Genomic DNA, 26794 nt, shown 5'->3' with positions numbered 1-26794 from the left:
TAGCAGCAGCTGTGAATTATATCACCACGCGAGCCATTTCAAATGAACTTGTCAAAGTAAGTTGTAGGGATATTTGATGTTGGGCGACATCTAGTGGTCATTTTATATACTAACAGTCTCAAACATGAAAGGATCACACAACATAATAAAACAGTTCTTTATGTATTTCATATCATACATTACAAATACAATAAAACACGGTGATAGTTTCAGTGCAACATCAAGCCGTTATAAATATGCATTACGATAAATTAATTTGCCATTTGGAGGCAATAAATAACATTTAAATAGTCTCAGACAAATAAATATGTTTGACGTGATAAAAAGAAACATAAAAGTTGGAATACCAAATGCGTAAGTTGGAATTACACCTGAAAGACTGACTTCACACAGCCAGAGTGACAAACAATCACTTTGTCCACACTAAAGAGGAGTAGGTATTGCACACCCCTATTAAATAACACCTCAAAATAAAAGCTCATTAACAATGGAAACTCAAGAATAGAACAGAGACACTAGAATTTCCCCCAGGAACACATTCACATGTGAATATTGTGATATGGCTTGTAACAAAAGGCTTTAATTCCCTAATATTAAAAAGCATTAACCTGTAACTAGGACACATGCTTAATAAAACTAAATGGAAGGCAGGAAAGCTGGCTTACACATGACAGTATACGTATCCATATACTGTATATCTGTTACTGTGAAATCTGTGATTTTATTTTTAAGGCGCAATTTAATAGAGAATAGCGTTCAAGCTGCTAAACCTTTACTTATGTATTATAAATCAATTCTGAAGAAACCCATTAAGCTGACTGCATAATACTATATTAAAATCCGTGATAAAATTCACCAAAATTACAGGGCAAACTTACTGATAGGAGAAGATATGTGACGGTATTTTGTGCAAATTTTCTTTCCACCGCAACATCTGACGGTGAGGAAAAGTGTGCCCCATCACACTGACTCCGTTTTAAAATGATGGTTGTTTTGTCTTGTCCTTAAAAATACCTGGCTATAGATCCTGGTGTAGGTCGCTGTGCGAGAGAGACTGGTAATGGTCCTCCATGCCCGACTTGGCTTGATGTCTCTGAGCAACTAGTCTCTGGTAGCGAGCCTGCTGCTGATGATCTGGGTCCACATTTACCCAGCTGTTGGCCACCCACTTCACCCCACGCCTGACTGGGCAGTCGCCGTGCAGGGAATACTCATCTAACTCACCCATCCAACCTGAGGAAGTCGAGGGAGAAGATGAGCATGAAATGTACTGTCGCTGCATATTTAAGGACAAAATAGGAACATGTCCAACCAGATATACTATAGCTATGTTTTTACTGTTATGCTGTTATAAACACAATCAAATAAATGGTAAAAGAGAGTAACAAAAAGTAAAAAAAGATGACTGAAAACGTGAATATTTGTTCGACTACTAGCTGTTCAGCAGATCATATGCTCGTCAGCTGATACTATAGCCCGAGAACAAGGCAAATACGAGACTTCATTTCATTTGCTCTGGCAGAACTTTCATAAACAACCAGGATGGCTACATAACATTTTGTTGCTCTGATTGGTTGTAGGTCTAAATACAAATGCATGGCAGCCCCTTGAAAATCAAAAATTAACTGAGCTGCTCAAGAACATAATTTGAATTAGCGCATATGTTTGGCATTCCCAGGCTACTGATATCAGCTATCTTTTCGTGCAGTATATGCAATTCAGCTCTGTAGCTCTGTAGCTCTGTAAGGTAAACATCTACAGAGAAGTTGGAATAAAAAAATACACTTCATGTTTGGGTGTCGTCCCTTAAGTGCATTTTTAATTAAAGTATTAAAATGACGTAAATCCACCTACCAACTATGTGCGAGCAAATAAAACGCTAAAGCTTTCTATTCTCACCTCTACCATCGGAGAGATGGTTGTACCAGAGAAGAGCTGTCCCAGCACTAGGTTTCATTCTCAGATTCCCTCTGCCACATGTCTCTTGGGTGTCCGTTAAATCAACCCCATTCTGGACCAGTGCCTAGGGGACACAAAACTGTAATCAGGTGGTGTCTCAGCTTGTGCGTTCACTTAAGTGTCAGATTCCTTGTCATGGAACGGATCATCACCTGTCTGTATTATCAATAGCACTGACGTACACACGTATACCTATCATTGTTTCAGGCTAAAGAAATAAAAGAAGAAAAGCTATGCTCGTTTATGACTGTGGATCGTAAAAGCCCACTGACCTGCTCCTCGTAGGTACGATTGTCTGCCACAGGAAAGGTGGTTTCACCACCTTCCTCTGCAGAGCTGAGGTAGAATAACACAGTAAGATACCTGGGGTAAAAGAAGATCATAATAATCATTCATTATAATGGCCGTGGTCTACTGAGAAGCTTATCGTATTGGTTGTAAAATTTCATAGCTAATGAACTATCAGAATGTGAAAAATAAACAGAAAATACAAATCCCAAATACCTGCAAGAGACCTCTGTGAGAGCAGATGTGTTTCCTGCCAGTCGTGTGTGTGCACAGGTAGTCTCCGAGCGGGAGGGGCTGCTGTCATGGTGAGCATTACTGAAGTCTCCGTGCTCATAGCGTATTACCTGCAGCGGCTCACTCAGTTCAACCAATGCAGAGGGCAGACGTGTCAAACTGATTACTCTGAAGAACGGGAAAGCAAAAGAGTGTATAAGATTTCAGTTGCAAGTGTAAGAGGAAGACAAAGTGTGTGTGCAGGTAGTGACCTGTTCCTGAGCGTGTGCAACACATGGTGAGATCCTGGGCCTTGGTAGAGCCAGGTATGCTTGCTTCTCTGTTGGAACTGACCATGGAGTTTCCCAGTGCGCTGTTGTCCTGGACGTTGAGATACATCATAAACACGCCTGAAGTCTCCCAAGGTCAGCGTCCCTGCCCAACAAGCAAGTGCAGAAATTATTAAACAAGTATCTCACTTACGCAGTATTGAGATTACAGTTCATTGCAATTTATCTTTGAATTCTTGTACAGAACATTGAATGGTAGGCTATAACAGGCTTCCTTCTCTACTCTATTTCGTCCCTCTTTGCCCAGCCCTTTGCTGTTCTCTCTGCTGAATTATTGTCTGGCCCCCATCAGTTCCCCTGGGAGACCGCGCCCCAGCCTCAACAATAGCTCTGGGGTGCCAGAGAAGAGGTGGCCGGGGATGGGGGTGGATTAACCAAAGAGTGTGGTGGAGGAGGAGGGAGTTTGGGGTATACAGGGTTATCTGGGGTAAAATTAAGAAAAGGGGCTTGAGAATAATCAGATTTTAATGAGAGAGGACGAGACACATCCGGACTGGGATGTGTAGAACGCCTGGCACAATGGTTATCAGGTCAAAACGGTGTCACCCCTCTTCCTGCTTTGCCACTCACAAAGACTCGCACGCAATCACAGCCAGCCGTCAGCCATTTACTGTACTCTTACAGTACATAGTCACTGCAGAAACACACTCACACACACACACACAACAAAAGGAAAGTGTAATAAGATGAAGACAAAGTTCAAATCGTTTAAAAATTAATAGCTGGATCTGTAAAAGCATTTGGCACTGAAAGTAACAAACATTTCTTTAAATTTCTGGATATGTGTCTCAAAGAGCCAGCTCAAAATTCAAAATATTCCTTTGATACATTCAGAATACATTGTGAAAGGATTATTTCATTATTAAGTATAAAGTATTCCATTTCAAAACACAGTTTAATCACAAATATAGTGATAAAGACGAATTACAGAAACACAGACCTGTTGGGCACTCTTCCAGACCGGTCAGTATCTGCCGCAAGTTGTCTGGGCTCAACCAAGTTCCGTCTCGAGAACGTGAATGACTCACAATCTGGAGGAAAGACCAGAATTTTTTTTTTTTTTTAGCATTTCTACAGAACATTTCTTGTAACTTCTCATGAATGGATTTTTTGGGGAATCTGTTTTCCTCCTGCCGCTGTATGGAATATGAATGCACAGTGTATTTCTCTTGTCACCTCTTGCTTCTGAAGGAACCCATCTTGGTTCAAGTCCAACAAGCTGAAGACCTCTTCTGTGCTGAGAGAAAGCAGTGGCTGGTTTGACTCCTCTTGTCCCTGGCTGGGTGCTGTCGCCTGGCTGTCCATCAGACCCTTGAGCTGAGCCAGCTGCACCACCAAACGGCTCTCCTCTTCTGACAGGAAGCCAGGGATCTCTGAAAGAAATATGTCAAAGACAACAGTGGTGTGTGTTAAGACTTATTAAATCCATTAGCATGTGCAGCTGCACACTGGGTGAAATGCAGACATATTCACGTTTCCAACAACGGAGTCAGTGGAGCACCACACAATCATGCTTATTGCTTTTTCCATGGGAAATAAAATCACCTTGACTCAGTCGCAGGTTATTGATATCACAAGATTAAAATGAGGATCAAGGATATATGATCCATCAAAGAGATTGGCTTGGAGATTAGGCAAGGCTAATCAAAAACATGCAAAGCGTGGCCGAGATTCAGAGTTTGTTCATAGATTAACTGCTGTGCGTGATGACTCACACATTCACACGTTAAGATTACACGAGTGTTAAATGACAGTAAAGTCACTGAGTGATAAGAAGCAAAACCATTTATGGTCAACAGCAGATTGATACCAGTTACTAACCTCTAATATATCACTTCAATTATTCTTTCTTTCTTGACTGAAATTGGAAAATTAACACCCAAAGCCTCCGTAGACACACAAGTCAAATCAAGTTCATTGCACTCCTGAACTGGGGACGGACTGATTGATCGTAATTGGATTAGAAAGGTTTCTGTTGACAGTGCTCTTTGATCTGTCAGATGACTAAACTAATTATTTAGATTGCCTAACAAAACCTTTCAAGGTGAACTTGGAGACAGGCTGATCAATGAGGGATCAGACAGATCTCTAAATTATTTTCAGCTCCTCATGTATAATTTTTGCAATGAAAAGTAAAAATACCACATAATAAATGAGACTGAAGTAATAACAACTTCAATTTTAGTCTTTGTCAAGTCTGTGCTGATTTATTAGTATCTGTATGTGTTGCATTTTTAGGTTGTGTTTATGCACACAAACGCTTAAGTGACAGTGTACATACGGCACACTGTGTATTTAATGAGCAGAAGCTATTCCCCACTGTCCCTCCACAGCGATTCATTTGAGGCTCAGCCTGTCCCACGGGCAGTTTTAATTAGTAACACCGGCCTTTTTTCTGGAAGGGGGAATACAGTGCAGGCTTCAGGGAGTCACAAACATATACCATAATATTAATTATTACATTACAAAGTAGTAACACAAGCAGAATATGATCTTAACTCTTCAACTCTCCATCAACTGGTCCCTTTAGGTGTTGAGATCTGATCTAAATATTTATTTCAGTAGGTGTAAACTCCTGTTTTATGGATTGTTTATGATACATTCATTGGTCTTATTAAGAGTGTGAAAGCTGTTTCGCGATTTCTTCCATGTCTCTCAGTCATTTCCCCTCCTTATTAAAGGCTTCCGGCAGGTTCGCTGCTGACAGTACAGGAACTTGTTTGTCACCCGTGTCTTTCACACTGTACTCTTGGTTAATTCCTATTGTCCAGTCAAGCCTCATTAATCTGGACAACTGATATGAATAGGGGCTGACCCTGCCGTTTTCTCCCTCCCACTGTGGTAGCTCTTTCTACCCCGGAAAGGAAGTGACCTGCTTGTCTGAACAGGAATCAGGCCATGGCCGCACAGCAGGACAACACCAATTTTGTTTGTATCCTATGCACATGTTCACACACACAGACAAACGTGCACACACACACTGGGCACATTCATAGTGACACAGGTCTTGCATGTTTTGCTATTTCAAGAGACTTTTTGATCAATGACTCTTGAAGGTTTATGGGACAGCAATGAGCTCACACTAGGGGCACTTAACAGTCTCTTTAATATTTTGAACATCTAGTGTTAGACACAATAATAATACAAGTATTCAGAAAAATCGACTCAAATATGGAAATCTTCTGAAGACAGTAGACAAATATGAAGTGCAAAGAGGTCAGGGGAGGACACAGCAGTTAAGTGTGGGTTGGAAGAAAATGTGAGATGGAAAGGGTGGAGGAGTTTTGCTACATTAGACTATTTATAGCATATAGCAGTATATCTGTCAATTCAAGCTGTGAGTATAAGAATGGCTCAAAGTATCAAAATGCAAAATCTTGAAACATTAAAAATCTTGAGCTCTGCCCAACACATTTAAATCTGCTGGATCCACATCCACGCTCTTAACACTTTAATATGTTCCCCACCCCTTCTCAGTCCTGCTCTCCACACCTCCCCTTCCTATGCAAATCTGTTTGCCGCCCACTATAAATATACCTATTCTGCAATCCTCCTCCACTTTCACACAGAGATCATCATTTACTCGAGAAACACACTTCAGGATTCCCAGCTTAAATCCCAGAGTGTCTGCAGTGCTGCGTCCTTATTTTTTATTCAGAATGCCTTCCCGTTCAGCCTCACTAATACTTCTCCTTCTGCTTGCTGGGCCTAACAGCCCATTAGCACTGAGTACTGGTAGAGTAAGGGCAGGGCCGGAGGGACAACTGAGGGCAGAGGGTAGGATTCGACCCGGGCTAAAGGACAAGGGCAGGGACAAGGCGAGTCTTGCAGAAAACAGTGAAACGGGATTTGGAGACACTCATTTCTCCGAAGTAGGTGCAGCAGAAGATGATGATGAGGTGTGGGAGGACCCTGGAACCAATGCTAACTTCAGGTCCACGCTTTCTGTCGGTGAAGGTGGACTATGGGAACCCCGCAGCTCCTCTCGCTGTGTCCCGATCCCGTCGGGCATGGCTCTGTGCCAAAACATTGGCTACGATACCATGAGGATGCCCAACCTGCTGGGTCACGAGTCTCCAGCTGAGGCTGTACAACAGAGTGCCAGCTGGTTGCCACTGCTAGCTAGAGAGTGCCACCCTGATGCCCGCATCTTTCTCTGCTCTCTCTTTGCTCCCATCTGCCTTGACAGGTAAGTTGAAAATAACAAAATGTATTTTTTATGTAGTCAAACTTTTAACTTTTCGATGGACACATTACCAGCTTTGTTTGAGAAATTCACTCCATGCTGCAACAGTGTAGTAGCCAGGAGAGAGGTCCCATACGTACAAATACCATTGACATTGTCACATTGGAGCAAAGTCATCAGGGGATAATGTCCTTTGACAGCTATGCAAATTGACTCTAGTCTCACTGAAAAGTTTCTGGTTTCAGAGAATCAAGGCCATCAAAGTGCTATAATCCCCTCTTTGTCAGATTAGCACCTCTCAGTTGAGAAAAAGAAAAACAAGGACCAAATGTTATCTGATACCGGGTAGTGTTTTCATCGCCACTATGCTATTGATTCAAATCCTTTTGCCTATTCACATCTGCCCACGTCCCCTCTCCTCTCCATCTCTTCTTTATCAGGTTTATTTCACCCTGCAGGAGTTTGTGTGAGTCTGTGCGGGACAGCTGCGCACCAATCATGAGTTGCTATGGCTACCCCTGGCCAGAAATTCTGCGGTGTGATCAGTATCCTGCGGACCATCTTATGTGTATCTCCTCCATCACCAACACCACTGTGGGGGGGCATAGAGGTGAGAAACTGACGACACGGTCCCACATGGTTGAGTTGACTTCATTGAACAAATTATTCAATTACTGGTTTGACTATTTCAGTGCCCCAGGCAAGCTGTCGGGATTGTGAGCTGGAGGAAGCCTCCTCCTTGAAGGATACACTCGAAACCTTTTGCAGGAGTGATTTTGGTAAGTACTAGTACTCCTCAGCCTAGGATCCTTTCTGCACCTATTAATGTTTACAATTATCAGACAAGACTGCAGTGTTCGATAAACAAAGAATGCCACTCAGGCTTTGTGTCTATCTGCTATCTTCCCAGTTGTGAAGCTGCGTCTGACAAGACTCAGATATAGTCCAGTGAGTCTGTCTCAGTTCTCACTAGCCGCTAATTTGGAAGTCCTGAAGCACGGACCCCTGTTAGGTGGGCAGATCCGCTCCCGCATTGAGCTGTGGCTCGAGAGGGATGCCACCTGCGTTGGGAACATGACACGTCAACACCCGCGAGGCGGTACCTTCCTGGTAACAGGCACGGTACAGGGGGACCGCCTGGTGGTCAACAGGGCTTACGTCTGGCAAAGACGAGACAAGGACCTGATGGCAGCTGCGCGCAAGTGGAAACGTCACCGATGCAGGAACTAGGATTGTGCACTCAGTTAAAAATATCTAAACAACTGCACAGTGAAACAGGATTTAAACAGCTGTAGTTAGTGGAAGGCATTTAGAATTTGACCACAAGCCTACAAACGTAAATAATGCTTAGCCTAGTTTCATCATGTCACAGAAGGAATAACATGCGATATGCTAGTCATCAACAATGTATCTTTCGGGCAGTGGAGGTCAAAGAAATAAGCGATGTTTAATAGAAAATGTACATATTTGTTAATTTTAACTTAATATTGCTGCTGGTCGACATTTGTATTTCTTAAATTGAGAATTTTGTGTCCTAAATCCCAATAAAACAGCAGCTCATACCCAAAAACCACAGTGTACCTACCAAATAGCAGAGGCTTCAGACTGAGTGTCTTCATCTCATGTGTTCTGTCGGGGACAAGGGACACCTGCTGAACGTGTCCAACCTGCAGACGCAGAAAACCCATTATGAGTGCATGGGGATTACTCTACTGTAGCATCTCCAAATGAATTTCAGCTGAAAATACAACAAATAATAAAACAAATGCATATATAACAAACAAGTCCCGATACTGTGACTGGGTTTTCTTTTTTATTGTTTTATTGTTTTCTTGTCTTATTATTTTACAAAGGGCAATGCACTACAGGACTCCATCGGTCGTCTTACCCGTATCCCCTCAATCCGAGGAAGACTGAAACTCTGGCTGTAGTCCTCCACATGTAGCTCTCTTGAAGTTGGGGCAGGATGGGGTAAAGAGCTTCCACTATCGCTGACTGCAGCTGAGGAGCTTCCGTCTCCACTGACCAGGTCCCCGGGGCCGTTGTTGTAGTGCACGTAGAGCAGCAGGGCGATGACATTCAGGATGTACACGTGAAAGAAAACCATGACCACAACAAAATATGCCCGAGAACAGACGCTGCTTCTCTGGAGCTGCAGTCGAGTGGAGCGAAGCCTGGGATTGAAAGGTAACGCTGATGTTTTGTCGCAGCCGTCGGACTCTTCCTGCTCCATCAAATTTCCCTGAGCGTCTTCCATTTTTTTATTTATTTATTTTTTTTGGACTGCAAATTAACAGCGACGTAGAGCTGGAAGTATTTACTGAGTCGCGTTACAGCAAACGTCTATCAAATTAGGCCTGTCAGACAGTTTGGCTGCTGCACGTTAGCAAATCTAGCTAACAAGCTACAGAGCCAACCTCACTGCAAACGTATGGTTGTTTTGATAGGTACCGGCGCAGTCGTCTCTGCTGCTTTTATCCAAAGTAACAATCCAGTTTAGGGCGGTGAAAAAGCAAGTATACCGACAGTCGTTTTCGTTCGTAAATATTAGTGTCATCATTGACAAAGTCCTTAATCCCGTGTTAGCTAACTGATGCGCTGCCCCTGACAACCTGCCTAACAACAAGACGGACAAGCTAACGAGTCACTACCAAGGAAGCCGCAGTTTCAGCGGCTGCAGTAAACCACCGGCGCCCCCTATCGGTCACCACCGTTGACTGCCTTGTGTACGTATTGATAATTTTGACATTTCGAAATCCTTGCTAAAACATTGCATTGTTTTTAACCTCTTCAGTCAGTTTTTTTTAAATAAAACGCCTAAAACTACACGTTTGCTTACGAAAAATGTCTACACATAGGGTGTGTGGATAATGCTCTATGTAAAATGTTTATCTCCAGCAGTAAGCCTATCTGTAATGGCATTTTTGCTTTACTTTTTAAATGAAGTAGCATTACAAAGTCTACAAAGAGAAGGAGAACTGCTAGAGGCATTAAATAAGCACCAGTGGTGAGATATCCTGAATTGGAAAATCAAATCAAACAAATGCAATAGCCTAGCGCTATAACTCTGTACTTTCCATTATTCCATCATTTCCTGATATTGTTTAAAGTGATCTTCTTTAAATATAGGTCACAAAAATCTATATTTATTTTTCTTGAGGTATTCTTATTTCACATATTATACACTTGTTTCCATTTGCATTTACCTAAAGTATCCTTATTCTTCCTCATTATATTTAAGTAGACATATTTGAGACATATTTACCCTTTTGCAAGTGAAGCTTGTAACCGAGATGTAGTGTCTCTAATCAGTGTTATTATGATTTGTGAGATAATGCACCTTAAGGAGTCCTTATTAATTTTGCTCCATTTCAGTTGTTAAATGATCTGGAAAACTGGCCAACACTTCAGGCATTAGTACCTTTGTGATGCAGCCTGAGTGAATCCAAACTCCTGTTGTTTCAGTGGACCGCAGGGTGGCGATGAAGGCCAGCAGGAAGAGCGCCTCTCACCAACAGAGTTTGCTGTGTCATCTGTGATTCCAGGCGTCATTGCTGGGGAATCCAGGTGATCCCCTCGAAAAATAAGTCATTATTTAACGTCATTAACTTTTATTTAATTCAAAACAGGATGTCGTGGGCTGTAATAACACACAATATCAATGGAACAAAAGTGCTGGCACATTTTCCATAGAAAGAGCTGAACATTACAGTTCATCTAATGTGTGCATCCTTAAACTTTATGTCTTCAGAAACGTATTATTTCAGCAGGGAAACTTGGCAGTATTTACTCAGTGTCGATGCCAGCCAAGCATCAGCGGATCACACAGTTCAATTTCCATAATTTTCATGCATTATTCACTAGGAGTTTTCTCTGAGGCGCATATTTAGATTGGAATGGGGCTTGGATAATGAAGGCTAATTTCCCGGGTGTCGATGCCCCCCAAATAAATCTACCCGACCTCCCTTCTACCGGAGAGAGACGGTATTTGGTTGGGGGTGGACGCTGAAAGGTCTGACACACACACATTCACACACCCCTTGCGGTGTTTTCTCATCTTCTATCAGAATCTGTTTCCTCCTCTGGACGTGTTCCCCGTTGGCCCGCCCCCCGAAAGCAGCACGGTGGACGCGCGTTCAGAGCAGAGAGCGAAGCTCGTCCACGGAGCGTTTTGCTCGTGCCACGGAGGTAGTAAGGGGAGCCATGAAGCCCAAAACTGTCTCTGTTGGCGATGTTAGTGGGGTACCGTTTTGTACAAGAGAAGCGCGATTCTGTTGTTGTTGATTATGAAAATGACATTGATGTAATTAACCTGGTTTGTTGATGTTCTTTGGGTAGTTTTTAGCATATGATTTTGTATTATTATTTATTATAACAGGAGGGGACACATTAATGCATGCACCCAGATAGTACCTACTTGTTTACTTGCGTACACTTGGAAATTAGTTCATGATTCCTGGAAACAGCCGTCACACTCAGTATCAGTAGTTTGCAGGATGGCTTCAGTGTGACAAAGACACCCTCAGAGAAGAACAAGTCAGACTTCATCAGTCCAGAGTAAAACTTGAAGACTTTTAATTACTGCTGCGCTGCCAATTATGTCAGGATCTTGAACAGATGGCAGCTTGAGTCCTCTACTAAGTCTTCAGAACTCTAACTTGGCAATCTTTGCATTCAGACACATCTGAACTGTTGGTTCTGCTGCTGTTAAGCGGCACAGATAATTGATTTGCATCCACAGAACACTGTGTCCTGAATGTGACTCGGAGCTTGCATGCACAGAACGACGATGTGTTCCTCCTCACCAGTGAAACGGCTGTGAAGGTTGCTGAGAGAGCTACCTGGGTCCACGCCAGCCACTGCAGACAGCTTCCCGAACCCAGTGATGATTTTATTTGACCGACTGGACGTCAGCTTCAGTGAGTAAACCTACTCATTATTGCTGATGTGATTGAAATGGGGCCTGCAACACCATGGCGTGCTTTTCGACATCTTGGAGGCCTCATGAGGAAAGGGATGTACGCTCTCCTCCTGCTCCCTGCCATATTCATCTTTCTCATTGTGTGCAAGCTTCCTGAAAGGTAACCAGTAAGAGCTGTTATATCTATGTTCACTTCTGCATGGGGTGGGTGAAACAATTCCAGTAGCAGTGAGTTCATTTAACGTCTCAGACGCTGAGTCATGACTGTCTTCAATCGAGGCCTGCCACTGTATGACGAAGACGTCCTCATGACCTGGCTCTGGAGTTAAAGAACATCAAAGGGGGCATTATAATATAAGTTGAAATTTCAACACATAAGGGTTTTCATAAATGTTGACCTTTGTGTGACTATGTGATTACGTATGCGTACATGTCTGAGATTCAGAGGCTAATTGTTGTTGCATAAACATGAGACTTTCACGTGGACTTTGTGCTGATAAAGCTATACGGCCATTAAGTTCCACATTATGTTTCTATTGTACTCTTTTAATCCTTGCGTTCATTACTGCTGCTTGGTGCTACACGTGGCTGGAGAGATTGAGCAGCACGGACATCAGCAGATAAGCTAGGTTTAAAACAAAGCAATGCCAGTGCACTTATTGCTTATTTGCCACCTGCGTGGCTGTGTTCTTCTTCTGTGCCGTGAGCACATTGAGAGATGCTGGACTAAACCAACCCGAAAGATCAGAGTGTTCTGATCGTTCAGATTTGTGTTCTGGTGTTTGGCGCTAGAAGCGATGCCCATAGGCCTGATGCTGAATAAATCAAAGCAAGTGGCTTAGCAAGTTTCAAGTGCCATTGAAACCGAGGTATGTATGCTCTCAATGTCACTGTGATTGATGTAGCCACACAAGGAAGTGGATACCTTACATTATCTGTCTCAGACCGAGGCCTGAGGCACTTCTAGTCCTGATCTTGATCTGTGGGACTGACACAAGACAACAAGCGCACACGAGGAATTGATCCAAAGCAGTAAAAACACACAATCAAGCATTCCATTGGTCTCCACAACCAAACGCGGGCAGATGAGTTCTACGCTGAACAAAGCAGAACTACAAAAGTATCGGCGGGTGAATCCTGATGAAAGATTTGTGAAGGATTTTTTGTAACTGAAATAATTATTAGCAAAAAGCTGCTGACTCACAAACAAACCATCCATCGATTCACTGGGTCAAATCAAACTGAGCACTCAGCTCAAGAATTTACTTCTTCTTTTTTTCAGTTGATCGTCAGAGATTAATCAGAGGTCGCATTTATATCCAGATTACTCTGAATTCTTATATTTCTGTCTTTCCTGCCGTCAGTGATTCACTTGATGGGAATAATGTTGTGGTAGAAACGAAGGGAAAAAAAACACCAAAATAAAACTCCAGTTTTTAATAAACCAGGTTTCTTCATTCCTGTGTTTCTTTGCTGAGCAGAACATGGATTATGAACCTTATGAGACGGATTTAGGAGGAAACAGTTGATGTGTCATTTGCAAATTAAAACTAAAGGGAGTAACCGTGGTAGGAGCTCACTCAGCTTTGTGAGCTTTCTGGCTCACATTCAAGGCAAAATGTTTATACTGCAGCGACACACACATTTTTGAATAGATGAAACTGAGGAAACCAGAAAATGCCTCCGACTGATCGAGCTTACCACAGGCCTCAACCAACAATCTCTTCGAGATCCTAGATGTTTTTCCAAATAAATGGTTGGCCAAAATCCTAAGAAATCTGCATTCCTGTGTTTATACAAGTGTCCAAGGTGAACAGATCTGACAGTGAAGTTCATCATCACACAACAATTTTGAGAATAAGCCCACACATTTCTCTTGTAATCAAAGCATGAAATATATTTACAGTCTACACTAAAATAATATATAAAATATTCCCACATGATAGCTCTAAATATTTCAGTCACTGAATGTGTTTCTCTTTCACAAAACGCTACCAAACACGCAAATATCTCTAAAGCGACAAATCTGGGCTTCCGGCTGGGCTTTCTTTACAACCTCCGTGGCACGAGCAAACCATTTCGTGGGCGAGATTTGCTCTCAACGCGCGCTCACGCGCTATTTTCGGGACGGGGCGGGCCAACAGGGAGCACTTCCCGAAGAGGAAACAATTTCGGACACAAGACCTCTGCTTCCACTCGGGATCCACGCAGCAGCAGCGATATGGCTGATCATCACCGGACGGGACGGCGGTGTTTATAAGCGAAAGTTAACCCAAAATAATGACTTTCTACGGGCCAACAATGCACTTGTTCAGTCGATGGGACACTGCGACGGGCAGTGCAACTCTGGGATAAGAATAATCGGACTGGTGAGGGGCAGCCTGGTGTATTTTACAGCAAAGTAGTTGGAGGAACTTGTCGCAGTGGATTCATCCCAGCGTGCTGCCTGGATTACCCCACACAAGTGGAACAATAGTCTCCTGCAGCAGAAACACTAGCAGGTCAGTGGCAGCGGTGTTTTTGTGTTTGTTTATGTTCGGCCATTCCTCTTTTTGGGATCCTGGAAATGACAATGTTGGGATAACCCCGATAGCCACGGTTGTCCTATCACCTGACATTGCAGGTGGACTTATTTTCCTGGTCATGAAAATATACGTATTTGAATGATTTTGACTGGATCACACTGCGTAATTGTGCGCGTGGGCACTTCGCTCACCGCGGATCACGCTAGAAAACATAATAACATTAAAGTGACACCGTGGCGAGTTAAAGTCGGTAGCCTAAATGGCGATGCGGGCACCACACTCCAGTCCGAATTCCCCTCCCTAGAGAAAAACAGTTGAAATCCGGCAGCGATTTCGGCGTCCTAACCCACGTAAAAACACGCGTACACGCAGGGACAGCCTCGGAGATTACCCCAGCCCCATTTCCACTGAGTTTTTTAACCCGACGGGGCGGAGGTGTAACTTTTCCTTGCCCTGCTTGATTCTCCTCCTCCCGGATACTCGCGTCAGGAAAACACGGGGAGAGAGGGACTGACCGAAAACGCAAAAGGCCCGGAAGGTGGAGGAATCTCTGCCAGAGAGAGAGAGGCCCGACCACACCGAGCGCGGCGCGTTTGGTTCCGTGTCCCGTGGTAGTCGTCGTGCGGCCTCTCGGTCCGCAGTCACGTCGAGTTACACGGGATACCGCCAGGAGCTTCCCTCCCCGGCAGTCCGGTGCCGCGCTCCCGCGTTGTTATCGAGCCGTGCACTAACAAGCCAAACAGACTGAACGATTAATGCCGTCGGTAAACGCGCGTCTCCGAACACTTAGCGTGTTGAGAGGGTCATTTGGCGTTAAATTATTTATGTGTCCGTCTCAATGTGGGATGCTCAGATTGAAAATCCTGCGCATCAATCAGTTCCTGTGCCCTTGCAATGCGCCACTACCGAGTGTTCACTCTAATGATCCATGAACAGTAACAACACCGGGCTGTCACTCTTTTTATTATTATATTTAACAGTCTTTGTGATATGCACTCCTCTGCTGTTACGAGCAGCACACTCCTTTAAATAAACACGTGTTTTATGACCTTTATAATCCTCCTTTTCTTTGTTTCTTTTTCTTCTTGGCAAAGTAGTCCAGTTAATGTGTAGTTGCAATGGAAGCCTCATCTTGAATGTCACCCTAGTCTGTTTGTACAATGAATTTTTATTGATTTATTTTATCTGTAGAGATTCTTATGGAGATTCAAGATGTCTTTTACAGCACCTACAGTCTTAACTAGTAGCAATAATAATGTAGATGTGATATGATGGGACTAAATAACTGGCTCATTCAAATGTTATTTTGTACCAACTTTTTAGACAAACTCTATTTTTTCTTTCTTCATTTAGAGTTAACTAAATAGTATAGGCCTATTTCTATGTGAGTAGTATCTGAAGAAACAAGCAACAGTGCAATACAGGTCACCGCAGATATTTTTTTGTTTGCATGCATTTGCTGTGTGGATATGGGAAAACAATTCGTATTTATACTGTGCAATCGATTTCATCCACAATGCCCCGGCCCGAAATAAAGTTATCTGAATCTTTCTGTACTTTGTGTGAACCCTGTGAGCCAGATCTGCCAACAATCACAGAGTCAGGCGTTATTCTTCCTCCTCCCGTCGCAGCTGAAAATGGCATTTCAAATCTTTTGCCCACTCTTTTTGCAATGTGTGATTTGTTTTGGGTCTGCTCCTTCGTTGCTCCCGCTTCCGCGATTTCTTCTCTCCATCCAGCTCTTGGAGGTTTAGGTTTACGTGATGGAACGGATGCCGAGGAGAAGCCATTTGGGCTTTTCAGGAAAATGGACTATTGTTTCGCGTTAGCTTTTTGTTTATGGGGACGTGTGTAGTCGGGCAGATTTGTGCATTACTCATGCATCCTCGGGGCACTGTGCAAAATCAGTGTTTGGAATGCCACTGAGTGCCCGTTCCACTTTGCCACATTGCATGTGTGTGCATGCATGCGTATGATTCATGTGTCACTGAACTGCAGAAGAATACTTATTTGTTTGTGATGAAAAGGAAATAAAAAGGGGTGTAGGATTTAAGGCGATATGACGGAAATCAAATATGTCTGTTTCTGTGTAGGTTTGTATGTGACAGTCTCATATGTGCAGCCAGATAGTGAGTGTGTGTAACGGTACATAGACTCTGCAAGGCTCAGGTCTATAGGTCTGTTCATTCTTTCGCCTCCTAAAGAGGCATAATTGGAAGAGGAACGCCAGAGCTGGCAGGGATTGCATGATGCAGTGCACCGTGGAGTCACAAGAACCGGATGACTGGAAGTTTCTAAAGCTGACATGAGCATGTTTGAGAAAGTGTTGGCGTGTGCGTCTGTGTGCATGCCGTACAGTTATAGATGGATGTGAATTCTCAAGTCTCCTTCTGCTTCTTCCCTCCACCTCAGAGACAGAAACTGCGGTTCCAGTCTCGGCCCGTAGCCTAGCAACCCAAATGGTGCGCGTCTTGAATAAATCAGACTTCCTTCTCTCTGCTCCTCAGGGGTGTGTCAGTTCACCTCCAAGCTACCACATCCATGCAACCGGCCCGCACATGTGCACATGGTCACAGGCTGCTAGCAGACACAGATGAACGACTTGGTACAAAGACGTTCCTCTACTCCTTTGTATCACTTATGCCGTTGACCCCTGCTCTCTGCTCTCGGTTCCGTTTACACATGTTATGTTTCACGGCAAAACTGCTTGTGCTGTCTGTTTCGATCTCGGTGGAGAGAGTGTATCCTTTGTCAGCCGGAGTGCGTCCCTGCGTTTAGTGGGAGTTGTGTATCGGAGCTGTTTCGCGGTTTGCCAGGTGTCTGGCGAGTGTGGCCTGCACATGGTGCAGCCTGCAGCCACATGTCCCGTCCCACTCACTGATGTGCCTCCACCAAGCGCTTCTCACTGCCACCTCCGTCTGCGCCAGACAAGGCTCGGTGAGCGATGCACATTCGCAACATTTATTCCCTTCTGAAACTTTTAGCCTCCACTTATGCACTCCAGAATGTCCTCAAAAGTTTTTTTTAAATGTAAACTTAGCTTACAGAATGCAGTTTACTTGCACAGAAGCAAACACTATAGCTTGCAACAAATACTTAAATAAAATATTAAGCTATCTAAAAGAAATGCTCTTGTATCCATTAAAAGTTTGTTGGTGCAGCTGGCACTTCTCAAAAAAAGTTTTAAAAGACGAGAAACTTAACAATCTAAGTAGGATTTGCTAAGATATTAGTTAAATATTGCCATAAAATGATGGACTTTATCATGGCTGGACTAGAATTGGGAAATCTCATCCAAATACATAATATACTGTAGAGTGGCACCCTGAAGTGTTTCCCCTTATAAGATTCCCATTACTGTTTGTCCTAATTTCTCACAGATAAGACGAAGACCATGAAATTAGTTATTAGTATGGGTCTATGAGTGTGTGTTAACGATAACGCTGGCATGAATTTATCTGGATAATAAGCGGAACATTATATATCGACCGTTTCCCCTCCTAATGCGACTCGCTCATTCCTGGTAGTAATTTGTGGGTGATCACTGCGAGGTTGCATGAGGAGAACCCAGTCCCCTCTTACGAGCAGGTTCTTTTTTCTCTCTCCTAATGAAGTGTTGGAAAACATGCTAATGAGGGGGGAGGGAGATTTGCTCCACAACGATAATCCGTGTGATGGATGATATGAAACAAATGTGAGTTCTTTTTTCTCTTTTGTTCCCTCCGTTTTTTTTTTTAAAAAAACAACAACTTTTCGTGTCATAGAGATCCAGCTCATGTGCAAACCACATCCAACTGGGCTCCAGCAGAGTCAGTAGATACTCTTCTAAGCACATCTTTTGCTGAGAGAAAAAAAACAAAAAACAAGCCAGTTGTCCCGAGCGAGGATGTTTGAATTCCCTCGGAGCATCGGTTGTCTCTAATAGGCCTGAAAGACTGAGGGCCTGAAAGGATGAATGGCTTTTGTTGAAGCCCCCAAGCTGGGACACAAAGAGAGCGGCGGCGGTGGGTGCAACGTGTATTTGTGTGCTCCCGTTGTGTGCGTGCTTGTCAGCTCCGGGAGCCCTTATGGGTTAGATGGAAGAGTCAGGAAGTGGAAGGGAGACAGAAATACTCTGCCTCCGGGCCAGCAAAGCGGAGAGCAGAGGAGTGTGATGGACAAAGTGACTTCCGCACATAAATATGCGCGTACGCAGAGACACATATATACTGTACTCATGAAGCCAATCTTAAACGTCTGCTGTGGGGCACTCAAAACAATATACCGTGGAATTTTGAAAGGCCGCTGACGTTAAGAGGTATACAACCTCCAATGCTCATGGTCAGCTCGCCAGTGAAAGTACAGAGCACTTTGCTGGAAAAACAACACGTGCTTTCCCCCCATTTCTTTTAAGGGTGGACTGTTTCTCTCTCCTGCAGCTGCATATGTACTGTACAGGAGTTGAAACCAGCTTCACATCACCAGAGTGGTTTGGAGGTTGTCACATGGACACAAGCATACAGTGGAGTGTTGTTTGATCTGCCATAAATATTACATTGGAACATGAACCTGCGATCGAACCTGTATGCTTATGTATTTGTTTTCCTGCCATTGTTGCCCTCGGGGTATTATGTGGTCCTGCCTGCCGTTGCGTGTCAAATCTGCTGGAAATTGAACAACTTTATTGACGATGATGAATTTATTCCATAGAATGAGACGGTCAAGACCGGTGCCCGCATAGATTCTTGCTTTGTTCCCTTTTTTTTTTTTTTTTGGATGTCCCACTGTTTCGCTACCGTCATGTTTCTGTCCCTGCAGAAAACCCGTCCCCTGATGTCGACCTCATATGGGGCAAACGTGCAGAAAGCCAACCAGGGATCTATATTTGAGCAGATATCAAGCGCGGTCCCTCTCCGTCCGATTGGAAGATCCTTCCTGCCTTAATTTATACCAGTGAATCTGATGGGATTCGTTTTCTGCCACAGCACCAGAGCACAATATTTGCTGCAGCCCTTTGATTGCCAACGTGATAGGCTCCCACACCTCTGTGGCTTTCGCGTGCACGTCTTATTCTCTGTTCTTCGTAATCATTCTTTATCAGTCCGTGACTCAACACAGTTTCCGCTCTGCATGCCTCATGCCTCACACGCTATCTTCTTTTCTGATTTCTGTTTGCTTTTCTAAAGTGAATACTTCAGCTGTACGCAATCCCACCTTCTGATCTATCACTACTACATATTGTGCTGTTCCTACATGTTCCGCTGCCTCTATGTGTCAGGTCTCTGCTTGACCTTGTGTTTGTCTTTTTTTTTTTTTCACCTCTGTCAAAATCTGCCACTTTTACTTGCTCTCTTTCCTCTGCCATTGCTCAACCCTTCTTCCCTCTGTTTTTCTCCTTTGCCTTTATTCTCAACCAGCTTTTCTATGCTTTTGACCCCTTTTTTCTATTTTGGTCAAACTGCTGCTCGTCTGATTTCTTTCTTCTCTTTGTCACCTTTTCTGACAATCTCTTCTTTCCTGCCAATCAAGCATCAAGCGTGATATTTCCCTATTGAACGGATATCGAAGACTATCCCTCTCAGTCCAGTACTTTAGCTTTGATTATTTGTAGAATACTAGTGCCCCACGTAGGAGCAGCAACTGTGTGTCAATCACCGCTCATCTGGGACAAGCTGCTCTTGTCTGAAACCTCTGGGGCGCTGCAGAGTCAGCCATTTACATGTTTGTTTTTTTTTGTACATTTTACTTTGTTGTCCTCTTTCCCTCTCGTTCTGTTTGCCTCTCTGGGCTCGTGTCTCTGCCGTTCTTTGTCTTTTATTCTGCTACGTTTGCACTTGGGATACATGACAATGAGAACACACGCTGCGTGAGCAAACACAATCATTGGGAACCCAAAGAGCTGTAGAAAATGATCACAGTCATTTCACTGTACAATGAAGATAAATGTGCTAGCGTGCATCTAGCTGTTAATGGCTTTAATGAGAACAATGGCCGTGTGTGTGATGTTGGGGACGTGGGTGCTGTTGTTGATGATGATGATGATGTTGGTTTCTACCCCTTTAGGCCCGTGGGCCCCAGTGGTGCTGTTGGGAAGATGGACAGGATGAAGATAATCAAGCGGAGGCTGTCCATGTCTCTACGCAGCGCTCGGCCCGTCGATGACTCCCTGTCCGAGCTTGCAGAGCAGATGGCGTTGGATGAGCCATCCACGGCGAGGGACAACGGTGAGACATGTGCACTAACACACATACGTGTACACAAGCATGTTTGCGGACGTGCACCTTTTTTCAAAATTCACACTTCACAGACCAGACCACGCCACGCGATTTTTGCGCCGCCTGCGCTGTAGTAGAGTTCAAAACACAAGAAGCTTTAAACAAGGTAGCAGAGCTGTATGTGTCATTATGATGAAGAGTAATTGTGTCGCCCTTATAACCCTCCTGGGAGTCACACAGTGATTAGTTTGACTCAAAACATCTGTTATGGCAAGTGTCCTGCCACAGAGGAGCGGTTATTAAAGAGCACTTGCTCTGGTCCTCTAGCAGTTCAAGACCTCGCGCCTTCATTTGGAGCTTTTCGGTGCACGGAGAAGCATTAACCGACGTAGTGTTTTGAAATTGATGGTGTAGGAGGAAAGGCTCAAAGCAGAGGTCACTCCTGATCAGTATGCAGGAAGGTTATGGGAAATGATGGCGGCGGACATTGCAGGTGTATGTATTCTGAAAGATTTGATTTAATTTAAGTATTTACAGACAGTATTTCAAAAAGGCACGCATTTTACTTCATCATCACAACACTTCACGGTTCACTTCCCCTCTTAAAAACCACCACCAGGCAGGCAGAGTTGGCTGGAAATGTATGCAAATCCCCAAAGCTTCACACTATGTTATGTATTCACATGAGAAAGAAAGGGAAAAGCAACGTCACTCTCAGAAACTCCTGGTGCCATCTGCTGGGCATCTTCCAGGATTGCAGCTCTCACCGGTGTCACCCGGACAGTGAGTTCATGTGATCGCCTTTGTGAGTGCTTGCGTCTTGTTCCGGCGCCAGTCTGAAACCAGGTCAGAACCTAGAGCGAGGGAGGTTGTCTCCGTCTGCTGCAGCAGATACGTCTATCTGAGAGAGAAAGAAGGAAAACACGAAAGGCCTCGGCGTCCGGGCGTAGTTGCTGTTAGTCCTGCTCCCGCGCAGCAGCGTCTATACCGCCACCTTATTAATCCCTTCTATTTTTACATCCCTCTCTTTTGTCTTTAATAGCTCGAGCTTTGTCAGTTAATTTCCAGAGAGCGCAAGCAGCAGCAGCAGCAGCGCGTGAGAGGGAAGTGGAGGAAGTGATGTAGTAGAGGATGAGGACAGGGACATTAAACTTTAACTACTGCTCCACATTACCATCTTTTCTTGCCTTGTTCCCCATGCTGTCTCATCCCACCACGCACACACACACACACACACACAGACACACACGTGTCTATATGTATTAGTCTGAGTGTGAAAAGGGTGGTAAAAAATAATTCACACATTTTTCAAAGTGATAATGAGAAGTTATGTCGAGTCTGGCGCTGGCCTCAGATCTGGTTTTACTTTTAGCGAGACTGTTGTGAGGAACTTAGGGGAACGTTAAACCCTAACGCCTGACGATGATCACAGCGAAATTGAAAGTGAAAAGTGCGCTGTGGAGGAAAAAGGAGAGTAGCGTGGGAGCTTCCACACAAATTCCACTAAGAGGACTGATTTACACTAGTGAATCTGAAATATACAGTAGGAGATGTTGCGCGTGTGCATTTAGATGGGATTAAAGGTATTTTGCTTTGATAAAACCCACGGAGGCACTTATCCTTGAGCTCAAAACTGACCCATAGTCAATAATTTTCTGCCACGGCACTAGAGCAAAATATTTGTTGCCGCCCTTTGATTGCTGACGTGATAGGCTCCAGTACCTCTGTGGCTTTCGTGTGCACGTCTTTCCTACTCTCTGTTCTTCATAATCAGTCTTTATATCAGTCCGTGACTCAACATAGTTTCCGCTCTGCATGCCTCATGCCTCACACACTATCCACTTTTCTGATTTCTGTTTCCACTTCTAACGTGAATACTTCTATGAAATCCCACCTTCTGATCTATCACCACTACATATTGTGCTGTTCCTACGTGTTCTGCTGCCTCTATGTGTCAGGTCTCTGTGTGACCTTGTGTTGTCTCTTTTTCTTCCTCTTTCCCGTTTCTCCTCCTGCAATTTCCGTCAAAATCCGCCACCTTTACTGCCTCTCTTTCCTCTACCACTGCTCAACTCTCCTCCCCTCTGTTTCTTTCCTTTGCGTGTATCCTCATCCTTTCTTCCTATGCGTTTGACCATTTTCTTCTATTTTTGTCAAACTGCTGCTCATCTGAGTTCTTTCTTCTCTTCCTCACCTTCTCTGGCGCTCTCCTCTTTCCTGCTTACATTCTGCCCCCCCCTCCCCCCTTTTCCCCGGCTGTCCGTCTGCGTTGTGTATCTCAGAGCCCGTGGTCGTGTGCGCCGTGCACCCTCCCGCCTCCCATAGCGCTCCCTCCTTCCTGCGTCAATATGCCGGTCATCTGGGCCGCACCGCCCTGCGCAGAGAGCTGGGCGGGGGGCTGGAGAGAGACAGAGCCTTCCTGAGCCTGCACAGGACTGGATCTCTTGGTACAGACACACGCACACATTCACACACGGACATACCTACAAGCATGCCAAGTTATATTACATGTTATGCTACTCTGTGCAAGCCATGTCATGTATTTATAAATCATTGTTACTGATTTAATTATCCAGTTACAGTACCGTAACCGCTGCATGCACAGTAATGCCATCAGTAAGAGGCAGATAATATAATCCCGGTGAGGCCAGTGAATGGTTCCACAGGTCTATTTTTACCTTGTTTTTAAAAGAAATGGGGGTAAAGCAAGCACACTCCCTCCTGCAGGCGCCTCATGTCGCCTGTGTTGTAAGATTGTCTGCACATCTCTGTCAGCAGTTCATCACCTAACACTCATTAGTGTATTTATGAATATTTTTTCCTTTCTAATCAGAATGTCAGGCTTGAGCAGTTTGAGCAATACTGCCACCTGTGGGCGGAAACCTTTCACACTGATGTCATGTAGATGCCAGTGTAACTTATCATACGGGGATGTTTCTCTCTGTGTGTGTGTGCGTACACTCATGTAAGTGGGCCTTCACCGATTATAGAACAGTATTTACCTACATTACTTGGCTATCCGAGTGGCTTGGCTAAATTTACAACGAATGTAAAAGGATAAAACTCTAATGACCTTAATCCAACGTACACACAGAGCACATACGCACGTGCACATGCTCGCACACAATCACTTTTTCCCCTCCGCCTGCATTATGTAATGTGGTCTGCGGTTAGATGGATCCCAGTAATCTCATTTCCCACTGTGGCAGAACGGCTTATATCAGGAGCAGTAGGGCAGGACGCACCGAGGAGGAGAAAGTTGAGGATGGATGGAAAGAGAGGAACTGAAGATAATGATGCTCGAGATGGGCTTGGAATGAAACCGAGCCAAGAAAACAGGGAGAGATTTATGAGGGGCTGAAGGGTGGGTGAGACAGACAAAGTAGTAGGAGATTGTTCCACAATGGCTCCTCCAGGAATCACATTGGCTTTGTGCTGTGTGTCCCCCGAGTCCTCGGCTGAGTGAACCCCAGATAGACAAGGCTCCTTGCTTCCATTCAGCTCTACCTGAAGAGAACTAGTCTTATAACGGGAGCTCACAGTTCACTGCGATCCTGCAAGCTGGGAATACGATAAGTATGTTTGGATAAAACGTAAATGATCCCCGTGAGGAAACAGATACCGAAGCTTAGGGGTGGGTATCGTTTGTACATTTTCTGTACTGTTGCTCATGCGATTCCTGAGTTTTGGTCCGCCTTCGAAAATGGAAAGCTTTCAGTACCTCGCTTTGACAAGTAACCTTTAGAGAGAGAAGAAAAGCCATTGAGCTTTAAAGTTAAATGCTGTCTCACAGGCAGTGCAAAACTTTCAGAACTTGGTGTTTTTTGATAATTGGCACCAGAAAAGTGTTGAGCTTCTCTCCAGCCTTCCAGCCATAGACGTACTACCAGCAGCACCGCACAGCTTGAAAGACGGAACAATGCTAAAACTTAAAACCCTCCCTTTAAAGAATGAAACGGTGCCATCTTTGGAGCCCATGTTTAGTTTGTCCATTCTAGGTTAATGTAAAAACATGGTTGACTCCGTGGAAGAAAACCTCCTGCTCCCTATGTACGACATTTTAACGTAACAAAGTGCTACAGTTCATAATTAGAGGTGATTATACACCAAAATAAAACAATATTATGAATATTATATTCCATTCCTGCTAATGGAGCATCCTAAAGTGGAGATTATGCCATTTTTATTCGGGCTCGCTCTGTAAAAACACCACCCAAACCCTAGTCTGTGCTGTGTTGGGTTAATTTTTGTTTCCACTTTCGGCTTCACATTCAACAATGGCGACTGAAACTTCCGCTGAAATTTAGACGAGTCATACAAATGTTTGTATCTCCAAACCTCCTCAGTTAACCTTTCCTCGATGTGTTCCATCTTTGGTGATCCACAACAATCAATTCGAAAACTGCGGAGCTGGAGAAGCAGCTGGAAATACTAAAGCGGAAACATGCTACTACCAAGAGGACCAATCACAGCTCTTGCGGTCTGCGTTGCCGCAATGCGTATTTACACTTCTTGAGAGGTGCGCGTCAGGCCACGGGTATGGGCAGTCGCCGTAGCTACAGCGTCAAAGTGACGCAGAAGCCTAACCGCCTATTAATTATACATGCTCGTCCCTCAAAGTCATCTGCAGGCCCAGACACACTGAGCTGACACAATCATCAGTGAACATCTGGACCAGAAAAATTACCTCGAAACACACTGGAAAGACTCCAGCAACAGCCAACTGGCACGTACAGTCCTGCCGATCAGTTGGTCTACAGTTTATTCATTTTAGATGATCATGTTGTTGTGAAAACATTTGCCCATTTGAATGTTCAGATGAAATAAAACTCTGTGTCACTTCTGTGAGACCTTTGAACTTAGTCAAATTCCTCTCTCATGCACCGGTTCACTAAAAGCCGAACAGCCAATCGGACTGATCTCCAAGTCAGTCGGTAGTTAACAAAACCGGCCGTATATTTATTTATTTTCCATTAGAACATGACAAATCTGTGAGTATTTGGTGAGCTATTCCATTATTTAAGGTTAAACTTGTCACTGCTTTCTTGTTGAGAAACTATGTAAAGGTTTGTTTAGCTCTAACGGAAGAGGTACCAGCGAAACATGTGACTGTACCAGTAGTAATCCTGCAGACTGATGCTCTGGCAGAGTGACTTCATTCCGTGAAATCCAACCAGCTGTGTGTCTGAGCACAGAAAAGCCCCAAAAAGGACATTGCACATCTGAGACCCTAAAATAGACGCCACTCTATTATTAAAATCTAGATAAGGTGTAGTTTGAAATGTTAAGAGGTACGTTTTGTGTGTGTGTGTGTGTCTCACTGGTCGGTCGCGCTGACTCACTGTGTGCCACTCAGCAGTCGGAGCACGTTGCAGCCTTTAATGGAGCGACATGATGATGCAATCTCTCTTTCCTGCTGCACTAAAGAGATTACCCTCCCTTTCCCTGTCTCTCACTCTCTCCTCGTGTATATATATATATTTATTTTTTTTAACGTACTCAATTCATCAATGTGCTATTATCATCTGTGAAATCAGACCTTGACTTTTAAGGTTATGCAGCCTGTGCACGTTAGAGATGTTTGGTCAGTAGCCAGAGAAACATTACAGGTTTGCCATCCAGTTGTTGCTAACTGGGCCAACACCCACCCCCCACCCATGCACTGTACTTAACAGTCAGCAAAGATGAGCGCTGCACTTTCCATTTTTGCCTTTCACCATTACCTCATCTCTAGCTCCTCCGTCCTCCGAGAGTAACTGTAGTTACACTGTTGAGGATTAGCCGGGCCTCCCGTCTGTCACTGGGAAAAAAAAGGACTCCGCCGAAAAAAGGACTCGCGGGCTGCTATTTCCGATGCTGCCACAGATGTCTCCTCTCCTTCTTTCTTTCCTCCCCGCGGTCTCTCGATCTGCCTTTTTCTCTCTACATACATCACAGCGCTATATTTAACCTCCAGATAAAACCAGAAAGATAAAAGATTGTAAGCTTTTGCGAGCGCCCTTATCTCTCCTGGTGTATTGTTCACCGTGAGAGACCATGTCTGTGCCAGGGATTTAATGTAATGCATTAACGCTGCGTTAATCGCTCTCCCTCGCTCCCTATACTCTCGGCCGTCCATTTGCTCAGTCTCAGATTGGATTTAATAACAACAATGCAGT

General features: G+C 44.2%; 3 protein-coding genes across 3 annotated transcripts in view; 2 read left to right on the top strand and 1 right to left on the bottom strand.

Annotated features, from left to right (window-relative positions):
* Window positions 1–143: 143 nt before the first annotated feature.
* Window positions 144–9631, bottom strand: LOC311494711 (transmembrane prolyl 4-hydroxylase-like). The gene is made up of 9 exons (XM_084553900.1): window positions 8885–9631; window positions 8582–8663; window positions 3987–4183; window positions 3751–3841; window positions 2733–2895; window positions 2464–2649; window positions 2232–2322; window positions 1900–2023; window positions 144–1233 (listed from the first exon to the last, which is right to left on the bottom strand). The coding sequence occupies exons 1-9, from the start codon at window positions 9251–9253 to the stop codon at window positions 1019–1021; spliced, it is 1518 nt and encodes a 505-aa protein (XP_084410026.1). The 5' UTR covers window positions 9254–9631; the 3' UTR covers window positions 144–1018.
* LOC311494712 (secreted frizzled-related protein 5) lies at window positions 6470–8226 on the top strand (the record flags this gene model as incomplete). The annotated part of the gene is made up of 4 exons (XM_084553901.1): window positions 6470–6999; window positions 7437–7606; window positions 7689–7775; window positions 7907–8226. The coding sequence occupies 4 exons, from the start codon at window positions 6470–6472 to the stop codon at window positions 8224–8226; spliced, it is 1107 nt and encodes a 368-aa protein (XP_084410027.1).
* A 4366-nt stretch (window positions 9632–13997) lies between the features above and the next one.
* LOC311494422 (cyclin-dependent kinase 17-like) overlaps window positions 13998–26794 on the top strand; it is a 39902-nt gene continuing 27105 nt past the window's right edge. The window contains exons 1-2 of the mRNA XM_084553468.1: window positions 13998–14418; window positions 20485–20645. Of these exons, the coding sequence (XP_084409594.1) occupies window positions 20516–20645 (130 nt within the window). The 5' untranslated portion in view covers window positions 13998–14418; window positions 20485–20515. The remainder of the gene's footprint in view (window positions 14419–20484; window positions 20646–26794) is intronic.

Source organism: Chelon labrosus, assembly GCF_963514085.1.
Source record: "Chelon labrosus genome assembly, chromosome: 10".
Lineage (NCBI taxonomy): Eukaryota > Metazoa > Chordata > Actinopteri > Mugiliformes > Mugilidae > Chelon > Chelon labrosus.
This window is presented reverse-complemented; position numbering and strand designations above follow the sequence as displayed.